Source organism: Corylus avellana, chromosome ca9, assembly GCF_901000735.1.
Source record: "Corylus avellana chromosome ca9, CavTom2PMs-1.0".
NCBI lineage: Eukaryota > Viridiplantae > Streptophyta > Magnoliopsida > Fagales > Betulaceae > Corylus > Corylus avellana.
Window position 1 is genome coordinate 16,473,863 of NC_081549.1, and position 23,539 is coordinate 16,497,401.

General features: G+C 33.2%; 2 protein-coding genes across 2 annotated transcripts in view; both read right to left on the reverse strand.

Moving 5' to 3' along the window:
• Window positions 1–9,173: 9,173 nt before the first annotated feature.
• On the reverse strand, window positions 9,174–9,605 carry LOC132162374 (uncharacterized). The gene has a single exon (XM_059572610.1). It carries the CDS (start codon window positions 9,603–9,605, stop codon window positions 9,174–9,176), a length of 432 nt encoding a protein of 143 aa, XP_059428593.1.
• A 7,126-nt stretch (window positions 9,606–16,731) lies between these two features.
• LOC132162375 (ankyrin repeat-containing protein NPR4-like) overlaps window positions 16,732–23,539 on the reverse strand; it is a 10,020-nt gene continuing 3,212 nt past the window's right edge. Inside the window, exons 2-5 of the mRNA XM_059572612.1 lie at window positions 20,205–20,672; window positions 19,974–20,120; window positions 17,431–17,864; window positions 16,732–17,346 (exon numbers count right to left, since the gene is read on the reverse strand). Of these exons, the coding sequence (XP_059428595.1) occupies window positions 16,732–17,346; window positions 17,431–17,864; window positions 19,974–20,120; window positions 20,205–20,672 (1,664 nt within the window). The remainder of the gene's footprint in view (window positions 17,347–17,430; window positions 17,865–19,973; window positions 20,121–20,204; window positions 20,673–23,539) is intronic.

The window sequence follows — 23,539 nt, forward strand, 5'->3', positions numbered from 1 at the left end:
GTTTTCCGGATCAAAGTAGAATAAGTAGACAAGTCTATAAAAGCTATGTATTCCCTACTTTCAAGGGCAGTTTTATGAGAAATCTTTTGCTTATTCCTGTGAGTTGTGATTACTCTGTTTGATGGTGAGATTCCATTCTTTTTGGTGAGAAGCCAATCTTTTTTCCTTTTTGTTGAGAAGCCAATCCTTTTATTTGTCCATTATTTTGTTTGCTAACAATTTCTACAGCTTCCCTGCGTCAGTATGCCTCTTCGGCCATGATTATGCCCCAGTTATCAGGGGTAAACGATTGATGCAATGTTGGGAGGTCGAAATTTTCTGCTGCAGTTTTCGATTGCAGGATCTTTTAGGTTTATGTTAAATGAAATGATGAAGAAGATGATAGCAAATTGACAATCATATCCTTTAATTAAATACATCGTTTAAATAAGTGAGCTTTGGATTGTTTGTGAACAAATTGACAATCATGTCCTTACTATTAAAGGCTGGATAGCAGACAAAATAGATTAAAAAAAAAAAATTAAGGGCCTAAATGGGAGACCAGCGTGCAAGTGTGCCACAAAGATCAAAAACAAAAAACAATAAAAAAAAAAAAAAAGAATTAAGAATGTACATAGTAATGGGGGACCAGCGGCTGTGCAACAAATTAAAATAATAAAAAATGATTTTGAGAAAAAAAAAAAAGAAGACCATGCGTGCTTGACTGGTTGGCCTTCAGGTGCTGCTTGTCGAATTGTTTGACTGTTTCTAAGTTCTAAGTCTAATCCAATTTCCAAAAGGTCATTTCAAAAAACAATTTCAGAGAGGCAAGTCTGGAAGGGCGACTGGGCAGACGGGAAGCTTGTGCTTGTTTGAGTTGTTTCTAAATTTCTAACAGCCTCAATTTTCGTTAGGTATGTAATTATATAAGTATGTAATTAATTTTTTAGATTTAGATTTAAATTGTTTTTCCAAATTAATTGTTTTAATATTTATATTGTTATTCAGGATTCAACCTATTCTTGATATTTGATAATAACTTCAACGAAAATTTGAGGTATTGAAGTAGATTTAGTAAATTTGTCCAGAGATTCTTACTTAAGAAAAAAAAAAAAGTGCGATTATGGTCCTAGTGATATTGATCAAATTTGAAGAGCATATCTACAAATAAGAGCTTATATTTTTTATATTTAATTATTTTTTTTAATTTTATTTTTTTATTCATAAAAAAAATGCCCCCATTGGGGAACATCCTGGATCCTCCACTGTGTCTAACTTTGCAACCCCATCCCAATTCATAACAAAAAGCCCAGAAGCATGAATCTTGTTCCCACTAGTAAAATGAACTTAGCATGAACAAATTATGTAATTATTACCATTCATCACTGGTTTTATATACAATATATATAACGTAATTACTAGAGATTCAATTGCTTAAAGCTTTAAAATATAATAGAATGAAATTATTAGTAACAAAATTTTCATGCATATCTATATATATATATATATGAATATTTTCCTATTTTGTCATCCTTGCCATGGTGCTCTTCAGAATCATTGGAGGTGAGTTGGAACCGAGATTGAAATCCCAGCTTCGGCGACCATTCTTGAATTGAAGGAGAGGATTGATGAGCTTTTGGCATTTGAATTTAGTGAAAGATATAATGAAATAATTACTGAGATATAAAATTTAATCTTTATTTTGACCAAGTTATCTACCAACAATACTACAAAGCTCATCCTCCGCATAAGTCACAATGAAACATTGAATAAACCAGCTTTGCAGCCAAAACTTTCTTTTTTTTTTTTTTTTAAAGGTAAAAGTGAAATACCCGTCCCACATGGGTAGCTCAATCGATTGTGAACTACACCTTATGAAGTGGAGGTCATTAATTCGAATCTCTTCCCCCTTCCCGAACATGTAAAAAAAATGGTAAAGTCCACGTAACCCGCTTAAATTACCACTCTAATGACAATCTACCCCACAAACTATCAATTACGACAATTTATCTCCCAAACTACTAAAACAATGACAGTGTATCCCCCAATGCTAGGAAAATGATGAAATTATCCCTATAGAATTTTCAATAAGACAAAAATACCCTTAAAAATTTGAAAAAAAAAATTAAATTTTAGTATTTTTGTTTTTATTTTAGTAAGGGTAATTTTGTCATTTTTTAACAATTGGGGGTACATTGTTATTGTTTTTGTAGTTTGAGGGGTAGATTGTCGCAATTGATAGTTTGAGGAGTAGATTGTCATTGAAGTGGTAGTTTAAGGGGTTAAGTGGACTTTACCCTTTTAAAAAAAAAAAAAAAAAAAAAAAAAGTGAAATATCCAATCCCAAAAATTAAGGAAAAAAAAACGTGGATTCGCGCACTGTGCTGAAGTCTATTCACAAGTCAATTTAAGAAAATGTATTAGATTCATAGAAAGATGATCGGTGGCTAAGATAATGCCACATCATGAAACAAAAGAATTTCACCAATTTTTTTGTCCAATAAAAGTCTAACTATTTCATTTTTTTTTTTAAAAAAAAAAAACCCAAAAAAAAAATGGAAAAAATGTCTGAAGCAACCCTATCTATTTTTTGTCTTTATTTTATTTGGTATTTTTTTAAAAATGAAAAATGGTATTTTTTTCATAATAATGTCATTTTTTTTATAAAGAAAATGTCATTATTATGAAAAAAAAATATCATTTTTCATTTTTTTAAAAAAATACTAAATACAAGAAAGGCAAAAAATAAATAGAGTTACTTCAGACATTTTTTCCATTTTTTATTTATTTTTTTATTTTTTTTTTTTAAAAAAGGTAAAAGTTGGACTTTTGTTGCGCAAAAAAATTGGGCCTTTAGCATTTGCCTTTTTCCTTTTCTTCTTCAGTTACTTCCCTCTCTCTCCTCCAATATGGTTGCCACTTGCCAGCTCCAAGCCTCCACCTTCTCTATGTTCTGCGACTCACGGTCATAGAAAACCACAATTATGGCTCTCTATAATATATAATGATTCTGAAATTAGTTAACTAGTAATTAACTTAAAGTGTTACTCATTTATCCCTTAATTTAATTAGCTGAAAGTATTACCTATAACAATAAATATCAGCATAAATTACAGCAAAAAGTGAACTATTAATCTGAACTAAAAAGCTATTACCTTGGTAGAGTCTCTTACTCAATTACAAACCAGAGTCTTTAAAGGAAATACATAATCATCTAAAATAACAACCATGCTCACAAGACAACAACTATACACAGATAACACCTAGCTAGGCCCCTGGCTGCCTCACATGTTGTGGTGAGAAATGAAGAGGAAAATTGGAAAGAATCAACACCAAAATCCGGTCTAACGAAGGACATTAAAAATAAATAAATAAATGAGAAAAAGGTCATTTCAAAGAGCCGAGAGGCATGCATGCATGGCACATACAGTTTGATGGATGTGACAAATTGGAAGCTGATACTTTGATATAAGAGACGAGTTGCATAAATTTAAATTTTGGACATGCAAGTGAGTAATTAGTAGTCGTTTGAGTACAAAGTGTAATTAGTAGAGGATTCTCCCAATGAGATAGGAGTATTGATTAAGTCATCTCTCTTAAAATCAAAGCATATTGAGATGAGTAACATTTTTTTTAATAAATAATTGGGTTTAAGGGGACCAAGGCCCGAAGGAGGGAAGAAAATACTCAAACTAATGACATTCGATTCATATTTCATGATGTGTGGCTCGGACCGATTGAACTCGCCTTTAGGGTTAAATGAGTTGTACGTGACTTAATTCATCATTATATGCTTCTTTAAATATATAAATCTTAAAATATTAATTAAACGATTAAATATATCATTTTTATCTAATAATTTTTTAGGGCTATTTGTGATTTAACATATATCGGACAGAAATCTTTTTGGCCATATTGAAAATTTGATTTTTACATGCAAAAATCACTTGGACATTGTGCTCCAGCAGTGCATGCCATTTTTCCATCCCAATTCATAACAAAAAGCTCGGAAACAAGAATCTTGTTCCCATTAGTAAAATGCAGTAAGAGTGAACCAATCACGTAATTCTTACAACTTTTTCATCTTCCAGGATTGGTTTATATACATAACCCCATTGGTTAAAGCTCTGTCATCCCTGCCTGCAATGGTGCTCTTCAGAATCACTGGAGGAGTGCTGAAACCCGAGATTGAAATGCCACCTTCTGCAACCATTCTTGAGTTGAAGGAAAAGATTCATGAGCTTTTGAACGTAGAAGTTGGCCGGCAGACCCTCATGTTTGGCCACATACTCATGGAAAATGATCGCATCATCGATTCTTATTTCTTCCCACAATTTATAATGCTTAGTTTAACTGTCACACCTCTTCTTGGACAGCCAAAAGTAAACATTTCACTGAAATCCTTCGGCAAGGTAGAAAACATTAGGATAAGAGAAACACAAAAGGTGGTGGAATTGAGAGAGAAAATTTCGAGGCACTGGGGCATTCCAATTAAAAAGATAACTCTTTTCCGCCTTTCCGAAGAAATGGATGATAATCTTCTGCTGTCTGCGTATTATATTAGTCAGGATTCTGAGGTGGAGGTCAAGATCCAAGTTGACCCTCGTTGATATTTGTTTAAGTACTACCTTATATTATAGGAAGAATAAGTTAAATTATGACAAGTATTTTGTTCATGCATGGGCAATATGATGTGATACGTATTTGAATTTAGTAAAATATATAATGAAATTAATAATTACTGAGATATAAAACTAAATCTCTATTTTGACCAAGTTATCTACAAAACTCATCCTATTTTCTAAATTCCTTGCATAAGTTGCAACGAAACACTGATTTTGCAGCCAAAAACTTTTTCTTTTTGATTTTGTTAGAGGATAAGATCATCAAGATATAAGAGTAAAATTTTAGCCTCTGAGACTTTAACCTGTGAATGTAAAGCATAGGTTGAACCATGTAGTTCTTTGTATTTATTTTCTTTAAGTACTTCTGTTATGTTTTTTAATTTCTTCTCACTAAGGAGCCAAAAAGAAACAGAAGAAAAAAAAATCACTGGTGGAGGTCATAGAGGGGGTCATTCAGTGAGCTTTGGAGAGCTCCAAGAATTCAAGTACCTATGGCTCGCTCACAAACTCTTGGAAGGAAATTTTTCCTTTGCAATCACCAATTGTTCATCGTCCTTCACCTGCCTGGTGAGAGTGATTCATTTGATAGCATGGTTTTGGCAACACTCAAGGGTTTACTAAAGTTTCAATCTTACTCTTAAGTTTGATCTCGGCTTCAATGCTCTACACATAAGCTTAATTATATGTCAAGGCATAGTATAATAAGATAATATAGATTAACCCTAAATCGATCAATTTAGTTAAACAATATAGAACCATTAATTCCAACATGCTAATTTTGTATTGAATTCATATTAAGATCGCAAATCGTGTAAAACATTGTTAGTCATTTTATCACAGTTAAGTTTGAATTGTATCGAGACATGAATATAAGACTATATAGGTGAACCCTAATGTAGTTTATTTGATTAAACGTGCCAAATTTCTCAATCTTAACTTACTAATTTTATATTGGACCCAAGGTTGGATTTACAGCTAAGTGGCCAAAAAAATTATTATATGAACCTAGAAATACCCGTCAAAATCTTGAAGGCAAATTACCTTAATTGACAAAGGAAAGAGCTCACTTCACTCAAAAGCTAAGGCTTCTTCAATCCTGTCACAGAAAATGTCCACCCAAAAGCTTTCCAAAACCTTAAAAAAAAAAAAAAAAAACTCCCTTCAAACGTCGTTTCGCTATCAAACCATGAAATCGCTGAAAAGATATCTGAAACCCTTATCAGCTCAGGCCTTAAACCCCTCCAAACTGCACCATCCCTACTCTCCAGTCTCAACTCCCACGTAACTCACCTTGTTCTCTCAAACCCACATGTCCAACCCCGTTCTTGCTTGAGTTTCTTCAACTTTCTTCGAAGAAATGAATCTTTCACTTCACAAAAACCTGATCTTCGAGCCCATGTAACCCTCATTTCTAGGTTATATGGGGCGCGGATGTTTGCAAAAATGAAGAATATATTGAATTGTGTTGTGACCGACGATAATCTCCAATGCCCGGTTTCGATTATTGTTTCGTTGATTGCGGATGGGTGTAATGAGCCTAAATTTGTTGATAAATTGTGTGATATGCTAATGAGAGTTTACGTGGATAATAGAATGTTTGAAGAGGCTGTAGGGGTTTTTGATTATATGGAGAAGAATGGGTTTAAGATCGAGGAGAGGTCATGCTGTATCGCCCCGGCTTTACCCAGTAAGCCGTAAGTGGAATTATCTAAATTCTCACGTGACACTACTGCATGTAGGCAGCCTTTTTTTTTTTTTTTTTCTTCATCAGAGTTTTTCCTGAAAGCATTAATGTACCAACGCATCTAATTTAAACTTCACATTATATCTACATCCACAACTAATATCTCAGTTTCCCCAAAAACTGCTACAAACAGCATGTTACATAACTTACAAGGTCATTAACAACACACTGTATATCACAAGATGTCATAAGTGACATACTGAAATACAAACATCAAACATTACTAGTATTTCTACAACTGACTTTGAGTAAGCCAGCATTTCCAAAAAGACTGGGGCGTCCTATCAGTCCTATGCACAGTAGTGTGGATAGGACTCAGTATAATTTTAAAGGTAGAAGGGTCAGTCCACGACTCAACAAGTTCAAGCAAATTGACCATTTATAATGAGAGCCCTTTTTTGTTTGAAAAATCTATCTCCTCACCAGTATTTACTAGACAGCCATATATGCAAGGTTTTCACAAATGTGTTTTAATAAATGTATGGCTAAATAGTAAACTTAGGTGATAGACATTTGGATACATAGTAATTAAACAGAATAATATTTCGTTGTATTTTCTTACTACATAATTAGCTTCACATTTCATAATATAAAGCGGTAAAACATTTCATAACATACTGAGTAAAACATCAATTAAAATCAGCATAATTTAATCATATAGCATTGCATAGCATAACATATCATCATGACAATAAGTGAATTTATACTCCCACTTATCCTCAGGAGTTCGCTAAGTGTTACCACACTTAACCGCAATGTTGCTAATAATTTATCCTTCTCATAGCTTTGAGGTATTGAGCGTGTAACCCTACTCAACCGCTAGGCTGTTAGGTAACTTTGTTTCCCCTTCCTAACATCGGGGTGTCAGGCGCATAATCCCCCCTTCACCACTGGGCTTTACATCCATTCATGCATAGCATCATATTTTTCATAGTATTATAATTTTTGCAAATCACGTTTTCCTTCCAAAACTCAATTTCTTTTCATAAATCATTTCCTTTGAAAATACATTTTCATGTAAAACATTTCAAAATATATTTATACATGTGATTAATAGGGCTCAACAAAACATATAGAACATGCTTTTGTAAAATAATGCAAGGTCAGTAAGTTTGAACTTGCCGGTTCGAGCTTAATTTCCCTAAATGTAGCCTTCCTTGTTAGTACCCTTTCTGCATTAATATTTTTTTATTACATTAGCATGTATTTATTTTATTTTCTAAACCTCGTTTTAAATCCTAGGATCCTTAAAATACTTACATTATTTTCGTGCTTAGTCCTTATTCTAAAAATTTGGGCAGCATAACAACATGTTTATAATGTCTTGTATCAATTTGGCATCATAATGACATATCCAAATATCTTAATACTATTTGGGCATCATAACAACCATATAACATTTATTTATTTATTTCATACGGGCATTACTATGGCATTAGTAGAACATTTAATAAAAATTCTTAAGAGTACTTGGGTATTACAACAACGCTATTGTAAAATACCTAATAAAATTTAGAGAGCACAACGATGCATTTGTAATATTTAAAAATGATGATTGAATATAATATCATTCCTTGAGATATTCAATCATACTTTTCCGAGCAATTTAGACATTATAACGATGTAAATTAAATTCTAATAACTATAATTGACATAAACTAAGGATAAAACAAGTATACCTAGCAATCCTACTTTGAAAAAGCTCCAAGCCTATATTCTATGTCACTCTCTTTTTCTTTTTCTTTTTTCTCTCTTTTTCTTTTTCTTTCTTTCATTGTGCGAGAGGGAGAGGTTTTTTTTTTTTTTTTTTTTCTGAAGAATTCCTGTTCTGCCGTGGCCTATTTATAGTTTTTATAGGCGATATTTTAGGACATGGAGGGAAATAATCCTAAAGTTTAAGATAGTAAGAAAAACCTTAAACTGCAGGTTTTTTTTTTTTTTTTAGGCGCCGTAATTCCCATATATTAACAGTCATTTTTCTCTTGTGGGCGCCGAAATTTTAAGCTTGCAAGTGGGTTGCATCTTTGTAGGCATAGAAATAAGAGATTTTGAGAGGATTCACGTAGCTTTTCTTCTCTTTTTTTTTTTTTTTTTTTTTTAATTTATATATATATATATATATATATATATATATATCTTTATTTAACCTTTTATCATGTATATCTTTTTATTTTGTAAATCACTGTACATAGTTCTACCTACAAACACAACTTTAATAAAATCTTAAATGTTAAATCATTTAGCCCAAACCAATTACTTCAAACTAAGAAAGTATAATTTAGATATCAAATATATTTTCTAGATACATTTGATTAAATCTAAATCTAATATTTATACTAAAGTATTATTATGTCAATAAATTTCTTGGGTGTCACATCCTCCCCTCCTTATTGAAATTTCGTTCTCGAAATTTAGAATTCACACACACACACAACCATTTTGTGGTGTAGGTGGCCCCCAGTTACCCCAGTCATCCCAATTCCCTCTAGGTGGATCCCAAGCACCCATGTTACCCGGTAGAATTCCTAAAGGGTCAAGTGGCAAATTAGGATGGTCATCCAAGGCCATAAATTGTATAGTTAGTTCCGAAAAGGTATCCCAATTGATTGGACTAGCTACTGGACTCACGTCTTCAGTGACTTCCTTGCCTTTTGAGTCCATCTATATCAAAGTATTCAGAAAATGGTTATATATATATGCCGTACTATTTATCATAACCATACCAATATAGCAAGCATTGAAGGTAAAATAAAATACTGCGGAGGGTTTTGTTTTAAACCTTTAAACAGATGTGGGTATCTATTTCTCGTCTCTTGCTCCAGTTCTCATGAAGCTTCTTCTACGTCATGATTTCGCCATAGTACTTTTATAAGCGGAATTGTCTTGGTCTTTAGTTGTTGCTCTTTGCGATCCATGATTTGAATCGGCACTTCTTCATATGACAAATTCCCTTGAATCCGTGGAGGTTTAAAGTTGATAACATGCGAAGGATCATGCACGTACTTTCGTAGCGTAGATACATGGAACACATCATGTATTCCAGCTAACTCTGGTGGTAATGCAACTCTATGTGCCACCGGTCCAACTACCTCTTTCACCTCAAAAGGGTCTATATATCTCGGGCTCAGTTTACCCTTCTTACTAAACTGAATTACACCTTTCATTAGCGAAACCTTAAGAAATACTTGGTTACCAACTTCAAACTCCAACTTGTGTCGATGTTGGTCAGCATAGCTCTTCTGTCGACTTTGAGCCATTAACATTCTTTTTCGAATGAGTGTAATCTTGTCCTTGGTGTCTTGTACTATTTTTGGTCCTAATAGCTACTTTTCGCCAACTTCATCCCAATATAAGGGTGATCTACATTTGCGTCCGTATAATGCCTCATACGATGTCGTCCCAATAGTTGCTTGAAAACTGTTGTTATAGGCAAACTCTACTAAAGGTAGGAATCGAATCCAATTACCTTTAAAATTGAGTATGCATAACCTTAGCATATCTTCAAGGATTTGAATGGTCCTTTCTGATTAACCATCAGTTTGCGGATGGTATGCTGTACTAAAATTCAATTTCATTCCCATTGCCTCTTACAATCTTCCCCAAAATTTTGAAGTAAACTGAGGATCTCGGTCAAATACTATCGAAACAGGCACACCATGCAACCTAACGATCTCCCGTACGTATAATTTTGCCATCTTTTGCATAAAATCATTAATTTTGTAGGGAAAAAAATGAGCACTCTTAGTAAGTCTATCCACTATTACCCAAATAGCATCTTGCCTGCTTGGTACCCTTGGTAAATCAACTACAAAATCCATTGCTACTTGATCCCACTTCCATTCAAGAATGATGAGAGGTTGTAGTGGTCCTGCTGGTCATTGATGTTCAACTTTTACTTGTTGACATGTTGGACAGCGTGCTACGTACTCTGCGATATCACGTTTCATACCGGACCACCAATACATCTTTTTCAGGTCTTGGTACATCCTAGTAATTCCTAGGTGTACCGTATACTGAGTTTTATGTGCTTCTTCCAAGATTTCTTTTCTCAGCTTATTATCCTTTGGCAACACCAATCTGGAATCATTTGTTCTTAAAAGATCATCAGAGGCAAAGTTAAAGCCAGGAGCTTTTCCTTGACTAGCTTTTTTCCAAAGCTCTTTTAATTCTGGATCTTTTTCTTAAGCTACCTTGAACCAATCTGTTAGCATTGGTTGGATAGTAAGTGTTGCAATGCTCATCCCTTTAGTTGTTGACCTTGTGTCAAATTGAATCATCCCCAATTGATGAGCAAGCTGATCCAGGGTCGGCATAGAGTTTGATGCTTCACCCCGTGATTTCCTACTTAATGCGTCTGCAACAACATTTGTCCTACCTAGGTGATACAGGATACAACAATCATAATCCTTCATTAACTCTATCAAACTTCTTTGCTTCATATTCAGATCTTTCTGACTGAATATATATTTAAGACTTTTATGATTAGTATATACCTCACACTTTGATCCATAAAAGATAGTGCCTCCATATCTTTAAGGCAAAAACTACCACTGCTAATTCTAAATCATGAGTAGGGTAGTTCCTCGCGTGATTCTTTAACTGTCTTGAGGCATAATCTATCACTTTACCTTGTTGCATAAGCACTCACCCCAATCCTTTATGAGAAACGTCACTAAAAATCACAAATCCTTCTTCATCTAACGGAAGAGTGAGAACTGGTGCAGTTACCAATCTCCTCTTTAGTTCTTGAAAGCTTGCCTCACACTCGTCACTCCAGACATAGCGAGTGTTCTTTGTCAATGTAGTCAGAGGTCCTGAGAGTGCGGAGAACCCTTCTACAAATCTCCGATAATAGCCAGCAAATCCCAAAAAACTGCGAATTTCACGGACATTTGTTGGCCTTTCCCATTTGACCACAGCTTCTATCTTATTTGGATCTACTTCAATCCCATCTCCAGAGATTACATATCCCAAAAATGAGACCTTCAACCAAAATTCACATTTCTTGAGTTTGGCAAACAACTTCTCCTTTCTTAGAATATCCAACACTTTCTTTAAGTGTTCCGCATGTTCATGATGGTTAGTTGAGTAAACTAGTATATCATCAGTGAACACTACTACAAACCGATCAAGGTACTTATGGAACACTTTGTTCATTAAGTCTATGAACACAGAAGGTGCATTGGTTAATCCAAAAGGCATAACCATAAATTCATAATGGCCATACCTCGTTCTAATAGCGGTTTTCTGCACATCGTCCTCCCATACCTTAAGTTGATGATACTCAGACCGAAGATCAATTTTTGAGAAAACCAAAGCTTCCTTTAATTGATCAAACAAATCATCGATCCTGGGTAGAGGGTACTTATTCCTAATAGTCACCCGATCTAATTCTTGATAATCTATGCATAGCCTCATCGACCCATCCTTTTTCTTTACAGACAACACCGGTGCTCCCCAGGGTGACACACTTGGATAGATAAACCTCTGTCCTCCTCCAACTGTTCCTTTAATTCTTTTAACTCCACCAGTGCCATACAAAAGGGTGCTTTGTGAATTGGTTGAGTCCCTGGCACTAAATCGATAGTGAACTCAATTTCCCGATTAGGTGGTAGTCCTAAATAAACCTTTGTAAAAACATTAGGATAATTACAAACCACTGGAATATTCTCCAACTTCAATTCACTCTCTGGCTTAGCCGTTACATAAGCCAAATACGCATAATCACCTTCTCTGACACTCCTTCTTGCTTGCACTGCATAGAGAAGTGGCAGGGTGGCTCGCACTCGAGATCCACAATACTTGAACTCCTCAACGCCAGGTGGCCGGAAGGTAATTTCTTCCCTTCGACAGTCAATGCTAGCATGGTGCTTTGACAACGAGTCCATCCCCAAAATAACGTCATAGCCTAGCATTTTAAATACTACTAAGGCCTCGTTTGGTTCGCGGATTGTCTAGTCCATTGGAAAAGGATTAGCTATCACTGGGATTAGCTACCACTGGGAATAGATTAGCTAGTCCTATTCCTTTGTTTGGTTGTAACGTTGGAATAGACTACCTAATCCTATTCCTTCGTTTGGTACAGTGCAATATGTTGGTGAATGGAATTGTATTGTGATCTTATTTCCTAAAATACCCTTATAATATAAATACAATTTATATTATTAAGGACTTTCATTCTTTTTTTTTTTTTTGAAACATAAACAATTTTACTATAATTTTTTTTTTTTTTAGTTATGTCATGTATATATAATTTTATATATATATACACGCTTAAACATGTATGAATAACCTGTGTTCAAGTGTGTGTATATATATCAGTGTGATTTTTAATTCAATTATATATATAACTAAATTAAAAATCACACTAAGAAAGTATAGAGAAAGAGAGATGGAGAAACAAAATAAAAAATAAAAATAAACCCTAAACAGAATCAAAGAGAAACGATACAAAGAATGGAGAAACAGAATAAAAAAAAATAATAAATCCTAAACAGAATCAAAGAGAAACGATACAGAGAATCAAAAGAAATAAAAAAACAGAAGAAAAATAAAAAAAAACTCAGAAACGTTTTGGGTACATATATATACACACACACACGCTTGAACAGGTATGAATAACCTGTGTTCAAGCGTGTGTGTGTATATATATATACGCTTGAACACAGGTTGTACGCTTGAACATAGGTTATATATATATATAATTGAATTAAAAATCAAACTGAGAAAATATAGAGAAAGAGAGATGGAGAAACAGAATAAAAAAAAATAATAAATTTTTTTTTTTTTAAAAAAAAGCCTAAACAGAATCAAAGAGAAACGATACAGAGAATCAAAAGAAAAAGAAAAAAAAGAAAAAAAAAACAGAGAAACGGTACAGAGAAAAAAAAATCCAAGAAATAGAGAGAGAATGAAATAACCAAGAAACAAAGAAGAGAAATCGAAGAGAAGAGAAGGGGGAGAGAGATACCTTGCGCAGAGAAGAGAGATCGTTGCTCTTTGAGAGATGGAGATCGTTTTGCAGAGTCTCCTTGAGAGACGTGGGTGCTAGAAGGGTGGGGTTTTTGTGGGCAATTTACACGATAATTTTAATCCCACAGGAAAGGATTAGCTAAGCCACTCGTTTTTGAGTGGCTTAGCTAACCCCGTGTATATAGGATTAGTAATCCCATGGGAATAGCTATTCCCAGGAATAGAGTGTTACCAAACAAAGGACTAGCTATACCTAGTGTTAGCTAGTCCAATCCAAGGGTCTAATCCGCGAACCAAACAGGGCCTAAGTCTTAGATCAGTTGATAGACTCGAATCTTGACTAAAAATATTGAGAGTATGGTCCCTCACATATTCTACGATCATTCATGGTTGTTGTATGGCTCGACTTTTTCTATTTTTCAACAAAGCGAAAGTGAATTTTTGAACAAGCAATGACGAGATCATATATATATATATATATATATATATATATATATATATTTGAGATATACTAGAATCTAATAAAAAATTTATATTTTGCTTATAAAAGTCTATATGGCAAGATGTCATATCATTTTTTTTTTGTTGTCTTTTTTCCTCCACCAAAAATATAATATGGCAACCTACCACATAAATTTTTATAGATAAAATGTTGAGTTTTTATTAAATTTTAGCATTTATTTATTTATTTTTTTTCGGGAAAATTTCTAGAAGAGGATAGGACAAGTTGCATGGACCATGCAACACGTGAACCATATATTTCTCAAAAAAAAAAAAAAAAAAAAAGAAGGTAACATATTACTTTGTGGGTGGAGAGGATGATGATGGGACCGACATAATAATTGTTAAATTATCATCTATTTTTTTATTAGAGAAATGTATTACCAATGTTTTTTCTTTAATAAAAATAAATAAATAAAAAATAAAAAGAGTTTAACCAATTATAGATAAACAAAGAAAATCGTTTCCATGAGGGGCCTCCTATTTGGTCCCATTGATAAATGGATGTTTGCTTTGCTCCCATTTTATTTAATGAAATGATAGTACTAAATTAGTTTTAATTTTAGTGATAAATTAGGCTGTTATTGGTTTATTTCAAATACCGGCACCAAGCAAACATCCATGAACATTTTTTTATGTAGTCTTTTGAACCGGGTGAAAAGACGGTTAGTGGTTAATGGTTATTAGCGGTTAGTAAAATTCACTAATTACCTCTGCTAACCGCTTAGGCGGTTAATCGGCAGTTAGCGATTAGTAACTCTAATAACTGCTAGCTGCTTTCTAAAAGAAAAACTTAATTTTTCTTTTTTCCAAAAAAAAAAAAAAAAACCGAAACAATGTCATTTCTATGGTAATACGATAATATCATATTACATATGACATCATTTCTAAATTTTTATACATTTTTATATATATTTAAAATTTTAAACTAAAAAATGACATTGTTTCAAGCATATATATGTATATATATAGGCAGTTAGTGGTTAACGGTTAACGGTTTATGGTTTTGAAAAAACCTAAAATACTAACCCCCCTTTTCACCTCTAGTCTTTTGGGTTCTTCTTTAGTGGCAGATGTAGGTGTTTAATACCAAACTACCAACCTGAAAATCCTCATCTTCAATTTTGTTTTTTATTCAGCTTTTGTATTTAATTTCCATTATAATACGAGTTTCTTTATGGTATCATACTAGCCACCTGTAACCATCACAAAAAAATAAGTACACCTTTTTTGTTTTGTTTTGTTTTGTTTTTTTTTTTATTTAAACCCAAGCTTTAAAAATCTTTCATCTTCAATTTGAGGGAATGCTAAAATATAAGATATGGTTCTATAAGAGCATCTCCAACAGTAAGATGTATTCTATCCAGTAAAAAAACACAATTCTCTATTTTAGCTACTTATTTTTTAATGCCAAGTCCAACAGATTCTTTATTTCATTATCTATTTTTTTTAAATATTATTTTTTAATCTTTTTTTTTGGATCCGCGATCGCTTTTGCATCATCTTGTAAATTGCAATAGAATTGATTTATGTAGCATACTTGTGTGCTATTTTTATTTTTTCATTTTTAGTTTGTCAATTATATGCATACTATTCAATTTTTTTGGTGAGTTTTTAGTGATTCAAAAGACTTGAATTTGTATCATAAATTTATGAACAGAGAAGAGAGAAGGGAGAGAAATGTTGAGGGAGGGAGAGAAGAGAGAAGAGAGAGAGAAACGTTGAGGGAGGGAGAATAGAGAGAAAATAATGCATGTGGGAATAATATTATATTCAACAATCTAGTGTGCTACAATGAATATCAATATGAAGTATTTACTGTAGCAGTTAAGGTATAATAACTAATATGAAGCTATTCTGCTGGAGCAAAAAAAAAAGACAAAAATAGCTAAATGTAGCTAATATCTCATTTTTAACTACACTGCTGGAGATGCTCTTATTCTTTATAGGATAATTTTGATGGTAATTGATTATATATCATACTTAGCTTTATCCTTACCTATCCAAATTCTTCAATAAATAGAAGTCTTTTGTATTGTAAACCTAATAAAGAAATAAGAGCAAGATATTTCATAGTGGTGGGTATAGGTATCTAAGACTGAACCATCCATAAATCCTTATTTCCAATTTCTCACTTTGTTATTCTTTATCTCCATTTTCTCTATTTATTATTTTGTATTTAGTTTCCATTCTATTATGAGTTTCTTCACTACTTTCCAAGCACACTCAACAAAAAAACAAAAAAAAAACAAAAAAACCAATTTGTGACATTTGGGATAATGATGTTTTCGGAAAACGTCACTAAAATGCAGTGTTTTATTGTAGCGACATTTTTACTGTTGAAACGTCTCAAATTTTGAATCAAGTCACTATGTTTAAAGGCATTTTGAAAATGTCTCCATGCAAACGTCACTACATCAATAGTGACGTTTTTAAGCTAAAACCGTCACATTCCACGTGTCACTATTTTGGCTTTTTTGGCTTTTTTTTTTTGTTTTTTTTTGTTTTTTGTAGTGAGAGGAATGCAAAAAGACAAACAAAAGGTTGAAAATACTGCAACAACTTATATTAGTTTTAAACCTTTGAAAATGTAGCCTCTAACATGGCATCTGAGTGGTAATTTGACGTACAGGTTACAGGTACTCCAATTTCCTATATCAAAGTTCTTGATTTTCAAAATCAAAGATCAAGATCAAAAACTTTCCTATATAAGTTTATTTCTAGAACTTCATGAACAATCTGATTAAAAAAACAAATTCATGATTTTATTGGTCTAGTTGGATATAGAGGAAACAAATGTAATGTGAACCATTCATATTGCTGCGTACAATTAACTATTAGGATTGTAATTCAGAATCATTAACATACAAATTAGTGTTGAAAACACAAACTATACAACTCAAATTCTCTCTAGAAAATTTTGTACTTGCTCCGCTGGAATAAAAACTTTGACCAGTAGTAGGAGCGGATCAGGTCAGCCCAAAGATTAAAATGTAACACAATAAACAAAATCACAGGGGCACTGGCTAGTGAGGCAAGAAGATATGGAACCCAAACAAATTTGTAGTCAAAGATTAGAAAGATGGCAGCAATAAAGGCCAAGACCATGGTTGTTATGGCAAAGAAGAGTGTTGGGAGCCCGAACATCAACCTTGCATGCAATGACGTGACAAACTCACTTTCTGAGTAGCTTGAAGTAAGAAGGGAGAGCAGCAAGACTATTGAAGCTGCCGAAGTGAAGAGTGAGACTGCATTTGAGAGGATAAAAATCATAAACCACTGGTCTTTACTGAAAAATGGAGTGTTTGTTATATTACTGCTGGCACCAGGTACAGTGAGGGCTGCAGCAAACACCACGGTAGAAATGAGAGTTGCTACAAGCATGCATGAATTGGATGTCTCCTTCATGTCTTCTTTCCCACCTTTAAGTAAACGTTCATGTGTCTCAATGAATATTTCTCTTGGTGTCTTCCCTTCTGAATTTTTCATATACCTCTGCGAAGGTCGAACAATCTTTTCCACTTCCTATAATGATAGGAATAACAAAGTTACATTACATAATAGATATAAGATAAAGCTACATGCCATTGTAAATAAAAAATGGAATACCTTAAACCACAATAGCTCTCGTTGCATCTGAAGATTTGCACGTGGTGCTCCAAGTCTTTCGACATGTGGCAACATTCCAGCTAAGTGGAACATGTTGTTACCATCCTTGTCATCATTTCCTACTATGTAATCTTTCATGGTTCCTATGTTATATATCAAATTAAATATATGTTCTTGCCGATGCACAACTGCGACATGAAATACACTTCTACCTTTTTCATCAACTTCCCATAATAGATCAGGATACTTGCGAAGAAGTACAGCTAAAAACTCTACATTTCCCGACATTGCAGCATCGAAAAGTATTACTGAAGGCTTCGTTATTAGTTTTGAAATTTCATCATTTGGTCGCTCCAGAATTTGCTCCCAAAGGCTTTCAAGTAATTCGTGAGGCACTTTTGGCGTCGAAGCTTCCCTGTAGAAGCTTTTGAAGTCTGGAAGCAGGATTTAAGTCACTACAAAAATTACCTTTAACAAAGAGAAATTGAGAAAAAAAAAATAATGGATAAACCACTCTTAATTTCTTCCCTAGTCTACTGCTCTACTTTCATTTTCACAAACTTTGAATTGCTTCAATTCATCCTCTAATGCAAAGTTTCAGTTTCAATGTAGGGTTAAATGCATTTTCAGTACCTATGCTTTATACCAGAATCAAATAGCCACCTCGATTTTAAAAAATGTCACAAATGATACCTATGATAAGCAAATAAACCCATTTACGGTACTTAATTATGGTAAACAAATAAACCTACTTTGTGTAGCGATAACTTATGGTACTTCATGTACCAGTATTTTATGATATGTTGTGTATAGCTATGTTACTGTTAGAGTATATTTGAATGACCCTAAAGTTAGGGATTTGATTATGATTGATGAAGATTAGATTAGCCTAATTTAGGGGTTTGATTATGATTTGATCACCCTAAATTAAGGGATTTTATTAAGATTACATTTATGTGTAAGCTCTATAAATAGAGCATTATGCATTGTAAACAATCCATTCAATAAGAGCTTAATGTAGCCCTTTGGGCTTTATCTGTGGATGTAGGTCGTTGACCGAACCACGTTAAAATCTTTGTGTCTCTTTTATTTAAATTCCGCTATTATTTTATTTTTCCATTTGATTATAAATTTCTTCATGGTATCAGAGCTGTTGGCTAACGCCAAAATTCGATCCTAACTATGCTGTGGATTTCATTTCTTTTTGCCTATCATGATTCTTCTCTTGCGGTGCTCACAAATTTTCAAGTGAGAATTTTTTGCAAAGATCGACATCTTGAAGGCAATGAGGGATTCAAAGAGCATCCACAAATCGATGGGGCAATTGGGTGAATTTTTATTAATTGATTTGGTAGAAGATTGTTCATTCTATTATTGTATATCAAAAAAAAAAAAAAAAAAGTATGTTGCTGATGCAATGCGTGAGAGAAAACAAAACCAAAAAAAAAAAAAAAAAAAAAAAGGCCAAGTTGCCCATCCATTGGCCCATAGTTGGCCTATTTTGCTCGGCTTTGTGGTATTGTTTAAAACCCAGGCCATTTCAGCCCATAGTTGGCTCTCACTTCATTCCAAAGTTAGCTCTCCTTTTATATGGCTATGTGGTATTGTTTAAAACCCAGGTCCAGCCCACAGTTGGCTCTCATTTTAGCCTAAAATTGGCTCTCCTTTTTGGTCTATAGATGACCCTTTTTTGTATTGTTTTGCTATCTCAAAAAAAAAAAAAAAAAAAAATAGTCAAATTCAAGGTTTCAGGATCTTCCACCTTGAGTTTGAGGGAGGATGTTAGAGTATATTTGAATGACCCTAAAGTTAGGGATTTGATTATGATTGATGAAGATTAGATTAGCCTAATTTAGGGGTTTGATTATAATTTGATCACCCTAAATTAGGGGATTTGATTAAGATTACATTTATGTATAAGCTCTATAAATAGAGCATTATGTATTGTAAACAATCCATTCAATAAGAGCTTAATGTAGCCCTTTGGGCTTTATCTGTGGATGTAGGTCGTTGACCGAACCACGTTAAAATCTTTGTGTCTCTTTTATTTAAATTCCGCTATTATTTTATTTTTCCATTTGATTATAAATTTCTTTAGTTACATATCACCCATGATGAGGTTCCAGTATTGTAAGATCGATCACTTCTATCGTACGAGGGTTAATATATGAGTCTCCATATGAGGGTTAATATATGAGTATGATGACGTGGTAAAATGGGAATATGATGTGATGAGATGAGATTGTGCTTGTGATGTAAAAACAAAATGTGCAAAAGAATTATGTCTTAAATTCAAATCTTTTTATGCCACAAAGAGAAATTATCATGACTCATGGCATTCGCAATCAAATATTTCTAAAACCATTTTGTGAAAACCTTTTAAAAGGGCATGGTATTATGAAAAGCAATTTGAAGTCTAGCGTAAGCGCTTAAATCATGGCTTACTTTATGTGATGTTCACTTGCTAAGTCGTAAATTTAAGGGTGTTGATTGTTTCACAATTTAGCAAGTATTAGATCGAGTTGGAGCTTAGAGAAACGTACATGAGCTTGTACATCTTTCCACGATCTTTAGCCCATCTCTGCTTGTCATGTCTTCCTTTTGAGCCAACACATGCAAGGCTGTTTTCTCATTCTCATCCCGTTCACAAGCCATTGTTGGATCTCGTTCCAATATTTTCGATGCTAAATCTACATAACATTTTTTATATATTGTGGTCAGAAAACATTCTTATTCATTGCCATGCCAAGTGGAAATAAAGAATGTAGTCATACCATAGAGATTGTTGGAAAGGGAAATAAAGAAGAGCCTAATCCGTTCATTGCGATTTAGAAGGGCAAAATCAGTTTTGGGGTAAAGATATTGAGCCATTTTCTCCTGTCCAGCTTCAGCTGCCATGCCAAGTGGTACAAGTCCCCTAGTGCCACGTATCATTGTCAGCTCCTTATTCTTTGCTACAAATAACTCTGCAATTTCCATCATTCCAGACACAACAGCAATACAAAGAGCTGTGTCATGATTGTCGTTTAGTATAGCTGCCTCTTCCACTGTCATAAAATCTAGCAATTCTTTCACAAAATTTATGCATTTTGCAGTAACTGCTATGTGAATAACTGTATCTGCTGATTTTGTCAACTTGGCATAAAGCATCTCTCGATCTTCACTAAGGATTTTCTTAGCAATTTCCCACTTACAATTTAGTGCAGCCAGATACAAGGCCCGGCATTCCTCTCTCTTTCTCCCTGCAGAGTTTTAAGTATCAGAGTCTTATTGTACTAGTGTTTCTTTTTCTTCTTTTTTATTCTTTTATTTGTTAAAAGCGGTATATATACAAGAAGTTTCTATTTTTTTTTTTTTTTTTGTTCTATTTTAGATTTTTTCTTTGTGGGTGAATGAATTTTATTAACAACCAAACAAAGAAAACTACACACTGCAGCTGCCATCAAGCCCAAAAAAAAAAAAAAAAAAACCCACTAGAGAGGGCTAAACAAAAGCAACTCACAAAAGAAACAAATCCAGGAAAAAAAAAAAAGCATTTATCTGAAATGCATCATCAGCAAAGCAGAGCCAACACAAAGACAGCTTCTCAAAAAGCCAACAAAAACTCAAATCCAGCAACCAACAACCCCTGAAAATGCAGAGCCAACAACAAGCAAGCAACCAAGTGGCCGGCAACGAAGACATGCAGCATCTCAAAAAGCAAATGAAACCTTAAATCAAAGTAGAACATAACTAAACATATTACATTTGCAGCACAAGAAAGATGGAGAAAACAAAATTACTCTGCAGTGCACAATCCCGCTTGGAAGGAAAATGAGCTCGGTTTTGCAAACTGGTTTCCACAACAATATCAACTTGTGCCATTGACAACAACACACAGCTACATTTGAAAAGTAAGTTTCTGTGAGTTCAAAGCAGCCGGCTTCATTGTGAGAGACGTTAAAGTTGTGGACTCACCTCAAATTTCCACAACAGAGTTGAGCTTATGAGAAAGAGGAGGGAGTAATCACTTTGTTGTTATGAGCTTATGAGCTTATGTGAATCAGATCACTTTGTTGTTATCTCCATTCTATTGGACAATGCAGGAATCCATCACGTCACACATAACACATAAAGCCTATAGTCTCGTTTTGAAGAGATAATTGAAGGCATTATCTTCTTTTTCTGTGAAGAAAAGTGAAGTTATTAAACTACTGGTTACTTTTTCTTGACTAATATATACTTGGGTCCACTTCAATCTAATTCGACTTTATTTCTGTAAGGAAAAAAATTTCTTGTGAGTCCCACTCAATAATTCAGTTGTGAGTAGATCGAAGATATATAATCCAGCTGTCATAGGAAAATAAGTCAAGATCCTCTCCTTACAAAAACACGACATAAATACATAATTTGGAATACAAATTTCAAGATATCAACACAAAGTTTTACAAAGAATTAGATAAAAAAAAAAATTTCCTATAAAAAAGACTCAAAGCATCAGGTAAAGATGAGTTTTTGGGAGATACTTATGTTATTCTTAGTATAACATAGTAACTTAAACATCGAAGTATCTAGTCCTTTCAAAGACCTCCAACAATGTCCATGTATTGCTGTCTGTGTGGAAGTACTTATTACATCAAAGCAAGTTCTTTGCGGTTCACGAGAAGTATTTGGCTCAAACCTACCTTATTTACTGTACATGAATAAATATGTATTAATCAGGCAACTTAATTGCCAACAGGTTCCTTGTGGTTTAAAAATAAAATAAACTAACCTTAAGAGCCTGTTTAGGATTGCGTTTGAGAAATAGAGTTTTTAAGTTAAAAAGAGTTTTTAGGCAAAAGCTTTATTTTTAAGCTTTTGCCAAAAGTGTGTTTTGACCATTTTTATGCTTTTTAGACCCTTAAAAGCGCTTTTAATGTTTTTATCAAACAAGTATTTTTTTCTTCAAACGTACTTTTTGAGTGTTAAAAGCACTTTTATCCCCTCAAACACAATCTCAAACAAGCCCTAAATATATATATAATTTAAATTTGTGATGAGATTGAACTTGGGTTATATTCAAAATAAAATATAACAAATTAATTTTTAATTTTTGATACTCGGTTCGACTTGGTTCAATTTAATTATTTGTTAACATAGTTACTGGTTAGCATATGTAAACTCGAATTTTGACTAAAAATTTAAAACGTATATTCACTTGTCAATTAAGGGTGTGTTTGTGTGATTTTAAACCAAATCGTATAAAATTAATTGTTTAAGATTGCGTTTTTAAAAATTGCAATTTGCAAAACGCATAATTTATGCATTTTCAATTCGCAGGTAAAGAGGTTCTTTTTTGAAAACATACAATTTTTAAGGCTAAACTGTGATTTGAAACAAGAATCTGCGATTTTGTCAAAACGTTTAATTATGTTTTTAAAAATTACGATTTTTAAATCACATATTTTTAGATCGTTATTTTTAATTCATACCGTTTTTAAATTGCAAACTCAAACCAATCCTCAGATTATGTACAAAACACATCAAAAGTCCTGTTGTCCACCACATTCAAATTCTTTCACTTTAAAATGCTAAATCTTGGTGAATTACAGGAAAAGGAAATGGAATCATTGACGATCTTGTGTGTTATGAACATCCATGGCTGTTGTAGGGCTCGACTTGTTCTATTTTTCCACAAAGCAAAAGTCAATTTGGGACCAAAAACTGATGAAATAGGACATGTTGCATGAGCCGTGCAACACATGAGTATCTGTAAAAGTAACATTTTTTTAGTGGTTTATTATTAAAGTAATGATTAAATAATTAAATTTATCTTTTTTCATTAGTTTAAGTTTTTGGGACAAATAATAACTTAACATTTATTATCACCAGATTGAAATTCACAACAATTAGTTGTCCAAGGATTTGTTTGGATTTAGAACTTTAAAAACTACGATTTAATGATAGCGATTTTAAAATGTCTTATTTGAAAATTTTATTTTTAAAAATGAAATTAAGTGTTGGCGAAAATGCAGTTTAACCTTTAAAATTGTGTATTTTCAAAAAGGAACCTCCATGTCGGCGATTTAAAAATTCCGAAAATATGCAATTTTTTTTTTCTGCGTTTTCAAATCACAATTTTTAAAAA

What these genes read in the sequence shown, in the direction of transcription:
- LOC132162374 (XM_059572610.1), bottom strand. Translation starts at nt 9,605, where the DNA reads ATGGCTCAAAGTCGACAGAAGAGCTATGCTGACCAACATCGACACAAG.